Raw genomic sequence first — 15,154 nt, 5'->3', positions numbered from 1 at the left:
TGTTTTTTTCCCCAACAAAAAGCATATTGTAATTTTGGTATAGAAATGGGAAATGTTTTCTTTTTTACCTCAGCAGCTGCTCAGTGTTATCCCATAAAACTCTTGGAATTTTTTGTTTATAGTAACAAATCTTTATTCTTAATTAGTAAGACATTGAAAAAGACAGAAGAGAAAGCTTCAAGTACATGTCAGAGGAGATGATGAGAAATCTAGGTATATGTAGGCATGATGAGATTTGTGCCTCATGCACCCAATTTTATGCCTGGTGAATGCCCTCACTGATGTCAGCAGAAGTACATAGTTTATAAACTAGGTCAAGCATAAATCTAATATAATACATCCAATAATTTGAATAATATATTTCATATTATATGAGGGATCTTTGAGAAACCTGGTCTAATGGGAAGTGCCCCTGCCCATGGCAGGGGAGTTGTAGCTAGATGATCTTTAAGGTCCCTTCCAATGCAAACCATTCTATGATTCTATGCTTTATAAATAGGAAGAAATTCTCACTATACCTACTATAAATGTGGACATTTTAGACAGAAATTTGGAAAACTAGAGCCCCGGGAAGGCTGTGCTACTCATCTCATCAGCCTGAGGCTGAATGCAGACAGATCTCACTCTCAAAAAGAGATGAGTTGGGTTGTTTTTACAGTTACGAGTCCTAAAAAGACAGAGCTGCAGAGAGCATTCTCCAATAAAAGTACAAAGTCACCTACAGCATTAATTTCAGGAGAGCTTCAAATTTTTAACTGAGTCCCTTATTGTCCAGCCGAATTCCCTTTCAACAAACCAGACTCAGATGCAATACTCTACCCTGGAAATGTGCCAACAGTTTATTCATAGTTACGATATTGTCACCAAGAGTTTGTGATGTTTAAATTATGAATGAGCATCCACACAAAAGAGCACAGAAGAGGAATCCTCGGGGGCCCTGGGCAATGAAGTGGCATTATTTAGGGGCAGTGGGGGAAGAGGTCTGTCCTGTGGGATTAAAGCAGCCAGCACACCAGGAGGTATGCAAATGTACTGGTTTTCACTTTTAAACACTGAAACATCTTGGCACTCAGTTGAATGAGTCCATTCAGTTTAGTGGGAGTTTTGCAGCTAGTGAGTTAAGAAAACAGAGTCCTAAACCTCTGGGTTTGCTAGTGACGAATAAGCATGAGAGGGTGACCAGCCACCACCCCAAAGCTTTTACTTCAATAGCCAGAAGCTGAGGTTTTCAGACCACATGTAAACCCATTTTAAAATATGTTAAGCAAACTCCAACCTAGATGCAGCTTTTCCCAGACAGTAGAAAAGATATCACCATTGCCTCAGAGAACAGTGCCACATTCAGGTCAGACCTACCTCTTAATCACATATGGGATGTAAGTTGCTGTTGATCATCACTCTGTGATCAAAAACCCAGGAGTCCAGGAGCAGCCAGCCTCCCCATGCCAGATACTTCAATCGCACAGCAGTGGGCTCAGGTTTACATTAAAAATCAGATTAGCACAGAAAGATTCTAAATTAAGATCAGATTAATATGCTTCTCCTGCGTCCATGTACCAACCACACATACCTCACAACCCTGCCTCTGCTAGGGATAAAGAAATGCATTTAGAAATCATCTGCAATGCTATAACTTCTCTAGCTTTCTACCAAATTGGCAGAAGAGCTCCCTAGTCCTGCTTGGCTGTTGATCCTGGTTTTAGCTTGAAGAGAAGTGGAAGTGAAGACCTGCTATTCTTCACTTAGGCCAGCTGCTGTGCAAGAAGGAAACTTTGCAGCTTGTCCTTGCATACTAACTTGTAGGCTCTGGTCTATGGCAGATCTGTGTTGCCTTCAGTGGAGCTGCTCTGAGTCTATAAATAAATATAAATGATAAATGAAATAGCTGCTTACATCATTGCCTCGTTAATAACTCAGACTAACTTCTTCATCTAGTGTATTTCATTACATCTGAAATTCCAGAAAGGAGTAAAACAAATGAGCTAGAGACATGAAAATGGACAACAAATAAAGCCTCCCCAAGCTCTGTGGCCACCCCTCCATGTTCAGGACCAGTTCCTCTCACATACACCCTTCTTTGTTTGCCATCACAGGTGAAATAGCCCCCAGTTCCCAGGAGCTGTTCAGCCTGCAGCACCTAATTCTGTTCAGTGCTGTTGGTCTCTGGATTAATCACCCATGGTAACAATCGACCCACTTGCAGTGTCATACATAACTTCTAAAAGAGTCCACTGAGGGAATAAAGGAAAGCAAATCTAGCATCATCAACATGACTCAGGTTTTGCAGGAGGTGGAGGTAGGTCTCACCCGGGGTGGTCCAGACACACAACACAGCACAGCAAGTTGTAGAGAGAGTCACTGGAGGGGTCCAGAAGTCCCACACCCATTGTGTCCAAGCTTGCACAGATAAGTTGCTTCCAGCTTCTAGAGGCCAGAACAGTCTTCCTTACATGGGGCTTCTCTGCAACACTTGTCATCCAGTGATATAAACATGCCTTGGGAATACAAAATTCGCACCAAAAGATGGAGTTGCATGGCCACATGTACCAATACAGATCTCATCTACTGTGAGACTAAAAAGATTTGTGGTTTAAAGCTTAACTGGGAAATGTACCTCATTGTTCTAAGACAGGACCCTCATTTTAGATCTAAATATAGGTACCATATGGTCCCACACACCAGCATAGCCTCCTCTCACTGTTATTATTGCAAAAGATTGTTGCCAGAAATGGCATGTTGCAAAATCGAGGTCAGAGAAGAATGCTGTGTGCATGATGAAATGAATCCCACATCAAACATGATTTTTAACTCAACTGCATAGTTAGGCACCAGAAAAGGCTGCCTAGGGAAGCTGTGGGTTTAAGTACAGGTTATACAGATGTCCTTCAGGAACCATTCCCTTACTCATGACACCATTTGAGAGCAAAGGAACAAACTAACCGACCTCTTCAAATCCTTCCCAGGAATGTTTTTCATGTTTTCTGACTTTTTTTTTTTTTTTAATGATGGTGGATTTAGGCATTGTTATTTTTAGTGACATGGTTTTGAGATTCTGCCTTCAGATTAAAGAAATCTTCAAGAATATAAGTTGGGCAGTAAATAAGCAGGGCCTGATTCTGAACACCTATGTTAGATGGGAGTTTTGTTGCAAGAAAATTTATAGTATTTTGTGATGCTGTCTAATTATTTTTTCGTAGAGGGCAAGCCAAGAAAAGGTGTGACATATCCATCAACTCTTGAATATTCTTCTTCAAAAAACACAGCTGTTAAATCAGGCAAGTAATTATGACTGACTTTGCCTTCCATCTATCCACAACTATGTGTTGCAGCTTCTCAGTTTTGTAATACAATGATACAACTATTCAGTTAGAAGTTAATGCATCTTTTAGTATCTCGTCCAAATCCCTCATGGTATTTTTTTTAATGTTATGCGTATGGAAATGATTCCAGACAATTTCTATTTTATGATCATACCATGTTTCACAGACTTCTGTTCCCAAGTAGTTTTTTTTCCCCTTGCTTTAAACCTTTTAGTATTATGTCATACTGATTATACAGAAGCATTTGAGGTTTTACATGTTGACTTTCTCCTAATGCTATTCATGGGATCCTTTGGGATATTCAGTGTTGAGAATATAATAATAAATAATAATATAATACTAATGACACAGATGGCAATGCACTGCAGCTTTAGCTAAGGATGATAAGGAAATACTCTGTACAACTGTTTTAGTTGGCATCCTACTCTGTAAGACTCAATTCAGTTTAAAAAATTTAGTTGTTTTTAGAGGCCTTTGATCAAGCCTCATTGCAGGTAGTAGCTGATATTCAAGTGTACATGAAGTGTCTCAGTCACTGAAATGACACTTATCTGTGTCCCCAGTAAGAGCTGTGTGATATCCAAAACAAACAAACAAACAAACAAGTCTCATATCACTACAACTTTCTGTAACACAGCTCTTTTGGTGTTTGCTGAGCCTGAGCCTTCCTGAGCTTATCCACTGTGAGATGTGTGATAATACAATGTCCTGTATCTTCACCATAAACTCAAACAACTGCCAGTGGGTGTAACCATCCAAGACCACACAGAGGTTAGGTGGAGGTCTGCTCTTTCCCTGTCCATTACTGTTCGGTCGGTGAAAGCAAAGTACAAAGGTCTTCCCTCATCTCTAGACTTTTACTTGCACACAGGCACAGTTTTATCTGAATGCTCTAGTTGTTCAGAAGTAATATGCACCACTCAAAGCCATGCCCTTAGTTTGCAATACCTCTGCATTTACAATCAAACAGGTATAGACTGGTTTATGTGTCCTGACCAGGTACACAGAAATTACTGACCCAAAATTGCACTGCTTGAAGGGAGGCAGTACTTTAGAAGTTTCAGCTTTTTCTAGGAAAAAATCTCTAGCACTACATCATTCCCAAATGTACCCACATGTGAAGTATCAGCCCAAACATCTCACACCAGACCAGGGACAACTACAGCCAGGGTAGAGCTCAGCAGGCTGCAAGCAATATCTTTCATCAATGCTAAAACCCACATTAACTGAGCATCAGTTTAGGAACATGGAGTGTCATCAAGTCACATCTCAGACACACAAAAAACCTACCAGGAGGCAGTCCCTGCAGTAATCCAAAGATGTAAGTGGTTTCCTTCACTTTGTTCTTGAATCAAACTGTGTACATGAGAATGTTAGGATCCTAGCAACAGAGACTCTGCATTCACACAAAGAAAGTACAGGACGGTCAAATGTGCAAATCGCAACTGTTATATCAAATCTAGTGCTTGAGGATGCTCCTGCCTTGCTTTGCCCAGCCCTGTTCCACAGGTAGCAAAGAGATCTGATGGCCACAATCCATCTTTCCCAAGCCCCCTTTGCTCTGTCAGCCCTCCTTAGCACTGCTGCCTCAGCCCAGGCAGCTCAGATCTACTGTCCTAGAAAGAGCTTGTTCCTAAGATAAAAATCTCTGTAATATGGTCATCTTGTGATAGGGAATTTCCTACTTATTTCTTAAGTTTAAAAAACTACCTTTTTCTTTTTATTTAAATTTGAGACCACATTGTACATTTGGATACTTAAACACATTACCTGTAGAAGGCAAAGGCAGTCTTTTGAGGATTACTCTCATTTGCTGCCAGATTAGCAAAAAAATCCTGCTTCACACATGATCAGCTGTCAGAGATACAATTTTGGTCATCGTCTCAGGAATGCCAGAGATTCACAGTGCCTGATAGTTGTTTAAATGCTGCTGCTGGTTATAGTGCTTCCCAAATGCTGGGCACAGTAAGAAAAACCTTCCCAAAATTGTAACTATTCACAGATGGTAAAAACTATCAAAAGCTGTTGTTTTAAAAAAATTAGTACACAGTTTTAGGAAACCATGAACCCTGGCATCATTTTGTCACATAGGCTGATAGAGAAAAATACTGAAGATCAAAATCGTCTAGTACTCAGAGAGAGGCAGAGATAGACTGTTTTGCAGGGTAGCAGTATTTGAACTGTAATAAATGTTGCAAGTACTTTTATGACTTTAGGTCTTAGAAGAAAAAAAAGACTAGCAAAAAAAATCTCCGTTTCCTTCTAAGCCAGTCTGTGGCATTGAGGATTTGGCCCCATGATGATCTGAAAATGTCAAGCAAGAAAGAACTACATCTGAACTTGAATTAGTGACTGAAATATTGCATGTTAGCTGTTATTCCCCAAACACCCTGCACACATCATGATCCTGATTCTCAGGGCATGCTGCTACTTGGAGGAAAAATCAACAACATGATGCATTAATCTTATGAGAATTGGTTTATTAGCGGTAAAACCCCATATTTATTGCTCAGTTCAGAAATTCTATTGACATTGGCAGGAGTTTTTGGGCAGTATAAATGCCTATGTTTGTCACAAAAACATGGAGTCACTACTCTCTAGAGGCATCCAGTCACCACTTTTTCTTGCCTGGTAAGAAAGGTCTGATTAGATTGACTGCCTGTCTTGGTTTGAGCCAGGATGAAACCACTTTTCCTTTAATCAAACTGTGACACTGCCCTACCAAATGCCAGTCGTCAGGATGCCTTCCTCTGGGGACCGACAGCCTCTAAATAGGAGACTTAAAATTCTTTTCTTTCAGAACTGTATTTTTAAATGTATTTATATTTTGCTGCAGAGCCTAAAAAGCCAGAGCAAGACCTAAAAGCTATGAAGAGTGCAGATAGTGCTAATGCGGCTGAGAAGGCATCAGAACAAGGTATGGATTGAGATCTCTCTGCTTTTTTACAGCATCCCTCCCCGTTTAAACTGCCTGCAGATGGTTATAGGAAAGTTTGACACTGCTAACACGTACAGATTTACTCCTCATCCAGCCTCTTCTCTACAGCCTCTTTCCCACCAAGTCAACCCCATTACATGAGGGCCTGCAATAGTGCTTGAAGGACATTTGACAATTCAGAGAATCTAAGGCACCCTCTCAATTTAATTTCTGCCTGCATTTTGGGTGAGTTCCAGCATCAAGAACTTCAAAAGCCTGTGTTACAGCTCTTGGCAATTTCCTATGCAAGGCACGTGCCCTGCAAACCCTTTGAAGATGCTGTGAGGGAGATGGGCACCCTGCCCACAGGAGCACTGGGAACAGCTAGCCCTCAAGAGCCCTCCTCTTGTGTTAAAGGCTCCAGCAGATACACAGCCAATATGCACCAAGGCAACAGCTTTTCTCTGCTCTTACTATGCTGCTTCCTGCCACTTTTAGCTCCCAGCTTCTTGGCCCTGGGCTATTACGCCAGCCGATGTGCCTGCTCCCCTCTCCTGCAGCACCAGATCGTAGGGGAAGAATCACTGTGCCCTCTGCCCTCTTTCTTTTAGCACAGCAGTCTGGAGCAGGGCACCATTCAGCCCAAAGAGGACCATTCATGCTGATTTCTTCAGCTGAGTTGTTTTGGGTTTTTTTCTGAGCTCTCTTTCAGCACTATCCCATTAAAACTGTCTGAGATCTGAGTTTTTCACTGGCTAGTGTTAGGCAGTAATTAATCCACCAGGCAGTCTCGTGATGATGCTTTCCAAAAGCAGAACATCCAGCAATAAAATACAAGCTTGTGCTGTGCAGCAGAGAACAGACTGTGCAGCATTCCCTTTCAGTGCACTCAGTCTGTCAGGCCATCCCCAGGGCTATGGGCAGGGAGGAGAGGAACAAGACTGAGGTGAATATGGAATATAGTTTAGCGTGTTTTTTTTCTTGGCAGATGGAGAAGACAACACAGAAGGCTCTTTTTCAAGACCATAACTTGAAAGAACATGTTAACGATTCTGTATAAGGATATGTAGGATGCAAATTTTACAACTAGAATTGTCACTGTTCTCACAACAAATGATACATTTTAAAAAGTAGCAGCTACTGTAAGATGAGTCAAAGTGGGATGAAATTGGCACCTCCCAGGTGGTACTCTTCCTCAGTTCCCCTCAGCTGAAGCCCTAATACTCTCTACTCTGGCTCTGACCTGCTCCCCAAAACAACTGAAAGCCATTTTTCTACCAAAAGCATTCATGCTGTGTTGAGCAACACATATTTTATTCTGGTCTGTGACTAAGAACAGCCATCTTTTATTTCCAGATGTTGAATTTCCATTTTTATGGACTTTGTAACTGCTTAATTACTCTGAGAAAAGATGATGGAAAACTGGAAACTGCAACTGGCTGGTCAAACCATTTCTTAGGTCTGAGACATCTGTCAGGTTGACAGGTCTTCCTAGCCAAAGCAAAGTGTAGGGGAAACACTAGGGCTGCAACAGGCTGTTGTCAGCACCTCCTGGAGAGTGGTGTGATATTGTGTCACACAGGCACATGTGCTACACAGCCACACATGCTACACAGCAATGAAAGCACTAATGGCTCCACGGATGAGGATGCTTGTAGATATCCTGAGGAGAAGACCGGTGGCTGGATCACCTTAATCAGCGAGCACTGTTAATGATGCTTTCCTGCACGTCACACATCCAGCTGCAGTGACCATGTCAATGTTCCTACAGGGGACACAGTCCGCAAAGAGTACCAGACATCTCCTGTGCCGACACCAGCTACACAGATGGCCACCACAACCCCAACACCAACCACCACCACGACAGATCCTTCCACCACCACACCAAAGCCAACCACAACACCTGCCATAGCCAGAACCACAATAGTTGCTGCTGCAGCCAAGACTCGACCTGGACTGCACAGGCTCAGAGATATAGGTCAGTAGCATGGATGTTTGAATTGCCTTCCTCTTGACCTACAGCTTTCCTAAAATTTAAGACATGCAGTTATATATTCCATATTTTAGTGGATCCTGAATTCAGTAATTCAATGTATAAATATTAGGAGTGGATGAAAAAATTCCAACAGATAGGCTGGAATAAAGAGTCGTACCTTTGAGATACATACAAAATTAGTGTGTCTCACATAAACACAAACGTGTAGATTCTCAGAGATGAAAGCTCATATGCAGTAAATTTACGACTAGTCTTTATGTTCACATATAATATATTAGGATATAAACTGATTTGTGGGAGTAAGTTCTTCATACTTAAATGCTGCCAAGCTGTTCAGGTGTAAGAGTCAACTAATAGTTCTTTGATACATGTGTCTAGACTAAGAGTTCAACAAATAGGTCAAGACTCCTTTTAGAACTAATTTTGTGGTAACTTTGAATAAACTGAAGTTATACTTTTTGTTAGTGTTTTTGAATTTTAAAGTTTTAAACACTGTGAGGAAATTCTTATAGTATTTTTGCATACCTGGTTTTCCTTCATCTTTCATTCTCCATTTAATTCTTTGGTTCAATAGCTGACAAATAAAATATCTTATTTTTAGGCTCTAGCAGTATCCACCCAGCATATTCATCTGTGGTAGCTGCAGCATCAAGTAAGTATACCACAAGGCATGGAGTTCAGTGTATTTTAAGGCAGCAATGATTCAATAACCTTTCAAACCTCAGCAAACTCAATGACTGAATCCAAGCCTGGATCTCAACTGAAAAATAGACACTTGGCCTGAATGCCACAGACACTGATTACTGACAGCTCTGGGGAAGCCTTTCTAGTGAATATCTGTGCATTTCAGCCTTGACAAATGCTGGGTTTCACAACACTGGAGACAAAGCTTGTGCTGCTTGAATTGTATTTTCCTACTGCTTTGTTCTCACCCTCTCAGAGGGTGAAGACTTGACTTCATTATAAGACACATGATGCAGAGGACTGCATAGCTGTCCAAACTTAGGGCTGAGAGCTCTGAAATGCTGACTTATGCTAAACCAATGATCTTTTGAAAACCTCAGGCTTTGGTTCTGAGCCTGGCATAACTGTGATGTTATTCCTGGTGTGCCACTCCTGTTATTGAGAGCTGAGTGGCAGCTTCTCAGGGCTCTGCATCTCAGTTCAGAAGCCAGCCCCCATTCCAACTCACAGCCTGCAATGCAAGTATTAAGAGGTGTTTTCCCACACAATGTGTAATTGCTCAGCTGTGCTGTCAATTAAAGGAGAATATTTTCAACTGTTTGCAGGTTTCTGAGAATGGGGATATGATTGCTTTTGAGTGAAAAGAGAGCTAGGCCATCACAAGGTTTTATGCTCTGATAGGTTCTTATTGCTATTTCTGAGTGCCTCCAGCTCAGCTTTGCTCTCACATATGTAACTGTGGCCATCCTTGCTGCCAATTAATTCAGAGACAAGCACATGACAGGGAAGGTGCCTTTTGGGCAATTCAGGTCTGGAGGAAAGCATTGTTAAGTCAAACTTAGCTGCAAGCCCAGAATCATGGCAGGGGCTGGAGAGCTTAATCTTACCCAAGTCAAATGTGCAGATATGCACATGGCAGGATTTAGAGAAGTGACAACTAAATGCAAAGAGGTTTAAGTACAGTGGGAATCTGCATCATTTAGTACCTAATGTGCTTGCAAACCTGGTCCAGCTTCTTGCTGTCTTTCTATTTCCTATTCCAGCAGGCTGAGCAAAGAGGCCACTACTGTCTTTAATACCAATTAGGAAAACATGTTTGAGGTTCCCCAATCATTGAGAGATGCACATTGAGGATAAAGTTCTGGCACTGCTGAAATCAGTGGGAAGGTTGTATTTGTCTTTAATAAGACCAAACCTTTAGTAAAAAAAATAAACCTAATCTTCCTCACACAACCAGTACAATTGGATGGTACTGAAACAGAAACAAACATAGATAAGCAGAGTGCGTTAGAGAAGTTAAGTGACATGGGAAAGCAAATCACAGCAGTAACTACAAACCTTTTAAATGCAGACCAGAGACCTGTAAAAGTAATATTCACAAAGGAAAGGAATATTCACTAGGCTAATCTATACGACAAACAGAGCAAGGCAAATCTTTCATAAGTGGGCTCAAAATATGTACTTAACAACTGAGAATGTATATCAATGAAAACTCTCTACATATGAACCATTAACTCTGACAGCTATTAAATAAGTCTCAATGAAAAACCCAGGTGGCAATAGTTCTGAACCAAACATGGTATAAATCACATTTTTCCATTTTGATGTCTACTTAGGACAGGTTCAGGCTGCCCAAGGAAGAGGACAGAATACAGGTATGTCTTAAATTAATAATTAGCATATTTGTATTGCTAGAATACTAGAAAACCTTGTGTTTAAGTTCCGTGTACTAACCAACATATTATTTTCAAAGCATTCAGGGGCACTTCCACCTCTCCAAGTAACAGGAATATTTTACGACCCAGTGCAGGTAAAGGTATTACAATCCCTTCTCTAATTCCTCCTCGTAGCTAGTTCCACCACTCCCATCTACTGAGTCATGCAGTAATGCAGAGTTTTTCACTCTTAACTACACTCATTGCAGGATGCAATGAAAGCAGAAATCACACTGGCCTAACTTTTAGGAAAAAAATGAAACAGGAATAATTAAACCTAGAATTCTTCTCAAAATAGTATTCTAAAATTATTTGTAAAGATCTTTTATAACATTTGTTGTTGCAAAATGAGAGGGGAACTCTGTGTCTGAATAAGTTTGGGGCATGAAGGTCTGACTTAGAGAGGAAACACGTGTTTTCAGTTTCCAGGCCTTGAGAATGATCAGGATCTCAGGACCCACTACCAGTTGTCCTGTTGCACCAGTTAACAGTTGCACTGTGCAGCACCTACTAACATTTTAACTCTTCTGCTTTTGCCAACCTCTTTCAGCTTTTAATATTTTTTATATTATTTTTTAATTTTAAAGCCATAGTTTCCATCTTCATTTTCTGTTCAGTTTGAAAACATGCAGAAAGACAGTTTGGGGGCATGGCATCCCTTGCAATTGTGCTTCTTTCTCCTGGCATGTTGGTGTCTAACCTCTCACCTCTTTGTTGAATCATGCAGGTATTCAGCGCCAAGAGCCTGATGCTGCCTTCCGGAGGGCTGCTGGCTCTCCAGCCCACCTGGGTGAGCAAGATTGCTAGCAGCAGATCTTCTGTTCTCTTACACAGTTTTAGCAACCCCAAATTAGGACCCAGGCAGTACTAGACAGATAGTTTTCAAGTGTCCTGGAGGAGGACCAGGGCAAGCCTCATGGACTGAATGACAACTAGCAGCTTCCTGAGTGCAAAAAGGAAAAAACAGCTCGGTCAGTGGTGAGCTGTTGTTTCAGGCCGTGGGAATCAACATCTAGTGCAGTGATTGCAATTTTCCTTATTTGTTAGTCAAAATGAGAAACAAAAAAACAAACAACAAAAAAAACCACAACACACGCACAAAAACAGCTCTGTGCAGCCTATCAGGTTTTAGATTGAGCTAAATCTTCTGTTCCTGTTGTTCCTAGGAGCCTCCAAGCTGACTGTGACCACAAAGGTTGCCTCTAATACTGAGGGTAGAAACATCACCTATCCTTTCTTTCCTCCCTGGCTGTGCAATTCACCATCCTCCTCCAGTAAGCAGCCGCTCTGCAAGGCCACCAGCAACTTCCCAGGGCTCCAGAGTACTCAGTTACAATGTACTTAAACAAATACACTTATTCTTCTAAGATTTACTCTGTTGCCTCACTTTTATTCCTCTCTTCCTTGTTTCAGTTTCCTCCTCCTTCTGGTTTCCATCCATGTTTGTCTTCCTTGTTTTTTGGCCATTGGGTGTCACAGTAACTTCTTTTTTTCTGATCACACATTTTTGGTGGCCCCCCCCAGTACCCATTGCCCTTGTCAAAATCCAATGCCCACCTTTAGAGAGGAGACAGAAGGGCAATATTTTCCCAGACTAAACAGCAGAGCAAATATGTTGCCTGTAAACATGTTGGTCATGGCAATGCACTAATTATGTGACACCACATACAGGGTCGGATAGCCTGGGGTGGCAGACCTGCCTTCCTGGCTGGGCTGAAATGGGAATAGCCCTAACATCTGGTCCAATGGGTGTGCTGGCTAACCCTCAGGCTAGCCAAAACTTCACCATAGAAGCAGGGGCACACAGAGCTGAGTCTTGTTTAAATCAAAGTCACAGCCCACCTAATGGCTTAAGGCATCTCAAGGTCCCCCCAAAGGTGATTACAAAGCACAAATTACCATAATGAATTATTCTGTTTTCTTCACCACAGAACAAGAAGGAAAAAACCCACACATACTTGCCATATTCCTGATGAGTCCTGATCTTTTTTTCAGCCCAGGTTTTGGCAGCTTGGATGTGTTGCTTCCAAGCAGCCAGTTTTTCTAATGATCAAAGGGAAATTCCTGAACAACTCCTGGCTTTTTTGGAAAGGAGAATTGTTTTTCTTGATCCTACCAAGTGCACACATGCTGCTCTGCAAACAACAGTGGTCAGTTCTGCAGGTTTGGCTGGGCTGTTGAATTTCCTCTCACTGGCTCAGGTTAGCAAAAAGTTGTGCTGGGAGAACACCCATCCCGACACACTGGTTGCTTGCACAGATTCTAGCTGCACGTTCTTCAGAGGTCCCAACTCTTCCAAGCTCTTACCAATGCACATTAACTCTCTTGAAATCACATAGTCACTTAGGCCAGAATTTTTTTTCAAGACCATTATACTGAAGAGTGGTGGTGGTAGTGGTTTTGGTTTGGTTTGTTGTGGTTTTTTATGTTGTTGTTTGTTTTTGGTTTTGTTTTTTGTAAAGACCAGTCTTGAAATATTTTAAAACAACCCTTGGTTTTTATGGGCAACATTAAGGGGGAAAAAAAAGGAAAAAAAAAAAAAAAAAAAAAAAAGCCCTAGCTAATTGTAAGAATAATCATTTCCCTTTCAGGTACATATTTCAGTGAGAATTTTCATCATTCTGTGTCCAACAGTATTTGCAAGAAACTGAGCTTTTGCCTGCATTTACAGGTCTCTCAGAAAGCTGCATATTCTGATTTATTTGCAGACAGCTCCCCTAATCCTTGGCACTTATCTAGTGCTTTTCTTCATTAAGAAGGAAAACACAGGGAATTTCTCACCACAGAAAGTTTCAAAAGGGTGTGAGCCCTGAGAAGACTGCTCAAAGAAGCAGTAGACAGCTCTCACCCATATATATTTGGACAGACTAGAGCACCTGCGGTTGTGTGAGTTGAAGTAGTTCTTAAGAAGAGTGAATCTAGAAAAATTTCATCATTGCTCCTACTGACAAAAAGCAGTCTTTGCTTTTTTCTCACTCTGTATTTCTGAAAAGCATCTGTACTTTTTTGAGCTTAAACAGTCAGAGAATTTAGAGGAGCCTGTGCTCTGAGAGCGGTGCCTGGCCATGAGCTGGTAACAGAAGCAAACCTGTGATATGTGGGATGGGCACATTCTGTTGCTCTGCATCCTTCAGCTCACATCCCTGCTTATGAAGAAGAAAAAAGATGGGCAGATCTTTGCGCAGCTCCTCGGGGGGTTCCACATGCTGTGCAGCTCCTACTGCTTTAAGCACGTTTTCCACTGCAACTCACACAGCAGCATATCTGTTAAGAAAACTCCCCAAGTGCCAGGTCTTCTTTATTATTTGCTCTTTGGCTGTTTGGTTTTTTTCAGCAGGTTAGGCTGAAAACATAGTTTCACATGAATCTTTTCATAGCCACTGGATGCTTCTCCGCCTTGGAAGGGTGAAGCACACCTTTTGATAATATCTGCTTACAAGCTGGTTTAACTGTAATCTCTCATTCTTCTCATTAACAGCATTCAGGAGTCATATGGGCCACTCTGATAACAAATGAACACCAGCTCTTCCCAATGGATAGGGTCCTCCTGCTCTGTAACCTGCACCCCTAGTTCCACTCTGCTGAGGGCTGTAAAAACATTCTGTGTGACTCACTGACTCCTCAGCTCTTCATTTTCCTCAGTTTTTCGATTTTTCATAGGGTGTCTATTTAGTCCTCAGCATAAGGAGGTCTGAAAAAATCACCTTAGCAATAAAACATGAGAGGGTTCCTCCTACCCGAAGGGACACCACCCATCTTATTCAGCCATCTAGCTCATGCAGTATGTCTCCCTCCCAAAGAGAAGCTGATAGCTCCTGCTGGGATGGCAACCTAAGGACAAGGTCAGTGCTCTCACTAGAATGGAGGACACTGGCAAACCATGAATTTTTCCAAACTTCTATTGTGGTTCCCAAACCTACACTGTGGTTCACCAGCTGCCAGTCTGAGTAGGGAAAGTCAGGTGCAGGAGGCAGTATGGCTTCCATGGGCCTGAGATGCATGTCTTTGTAAACCACAGCAAACAAACCTGGAGATAGACTGTGAGGGGTCAAGGATCTCACCAGTGCTCCTTGGTACTGTTCTTGTCCTAATCAGCTGCAAGGGTTTACATCTGGCTGTAACCCAGAGAAAAATATCCCTTTTTGGGAAAGCTCTTCAGCTGGCTACAAAAACAAAAACACTCTGGGGTTTATCTATGAAAGCAGGAGTTTTGATTAAGTTTTAAATGTCTGATTGGCTGCAAGCAAAATTTATACAACTTCTTTGATTTTCTGTGGGGATACAGAAATCTGTAGGTGAGAGGTATCTGGAGATCTTCTGTGGAGAAAAATCTAAGCCAAGCAAAATTATACTGAAGTCAGCATACTTGCCTCAGTATCAATGTAATTTAGAGGGAAAAGACCAAAACAGATCTAAAGAGGCATGTTTTAAGTAATAAGAGATTAGTGCTCTGGAGGCAATTATATGAGGCTTCTAAATATGGCTTCTAATGTGTGCATAAAGGTTTCCAGGTTTACTGGTT

At 41.6% G+C, this 15,154-nt stretch overlaps 1 protein-coding gene across 1 annotated transcript in view; it reads left to right on the top strand.

Annotated features, from left to right (window-relative positions):
* Nucleotides 1-15,154, top strand: part of VIT (vitrin) — a 48,220-nt gene that overhangs the window by 20,071 nt on the left and 12,995 nt on the right. Inside the window, exons 6-12 of the mRNA XM_051615648.1 lie at nucleotides 3,198-3,275; nucleotides 6,157-6,237; nucleotides 8,009-8,215; nucleotides 8,835-8,885; nucleotides 10,534-10,572; nucleotides 10,671-10,727; nucleotides 11,360-11,422. Of these exons, the coding sequence (XP_051471608.1) occupies nucleotides 3,198-3,275; nucleotides 6,157-6,237; nucleotides 8,009-8,215; nucleotides 8,835-8,885; nucleotides 10,534-10,572; nucleotides 10,671-10,727; nucleotides 11,360-11,422 (576 nt within the window). The remainder of the gene's footprint in view (nucleotides 1-3,197; nucleotides 3,276-6,156; nucleotides 6,238-8,008; nucleotides 8,216-8,834; nucleotides 8,886-10,533; nucleotides 10,573-10,670; nucleotides 10,728-11,359; nucleotides 11,423-15,154) is intronic.

Source organism: Apus apus, chromosome 3 (assembly GCF_020740795.1).
Source record: "Apus apus isolate bApuApu2 chromosome 3, bApuApu2.pri.cur, whole genome shotgun sequence".
NCBI classification, from domain to species: Eukaryota; Metazoa; Chordata; class Aves; order Apodiformes; family Apodidae; genus Apus; species Apus apus.
This window is presented reverse-complemented; position numbering and strand designations above follow the sequence as displayed.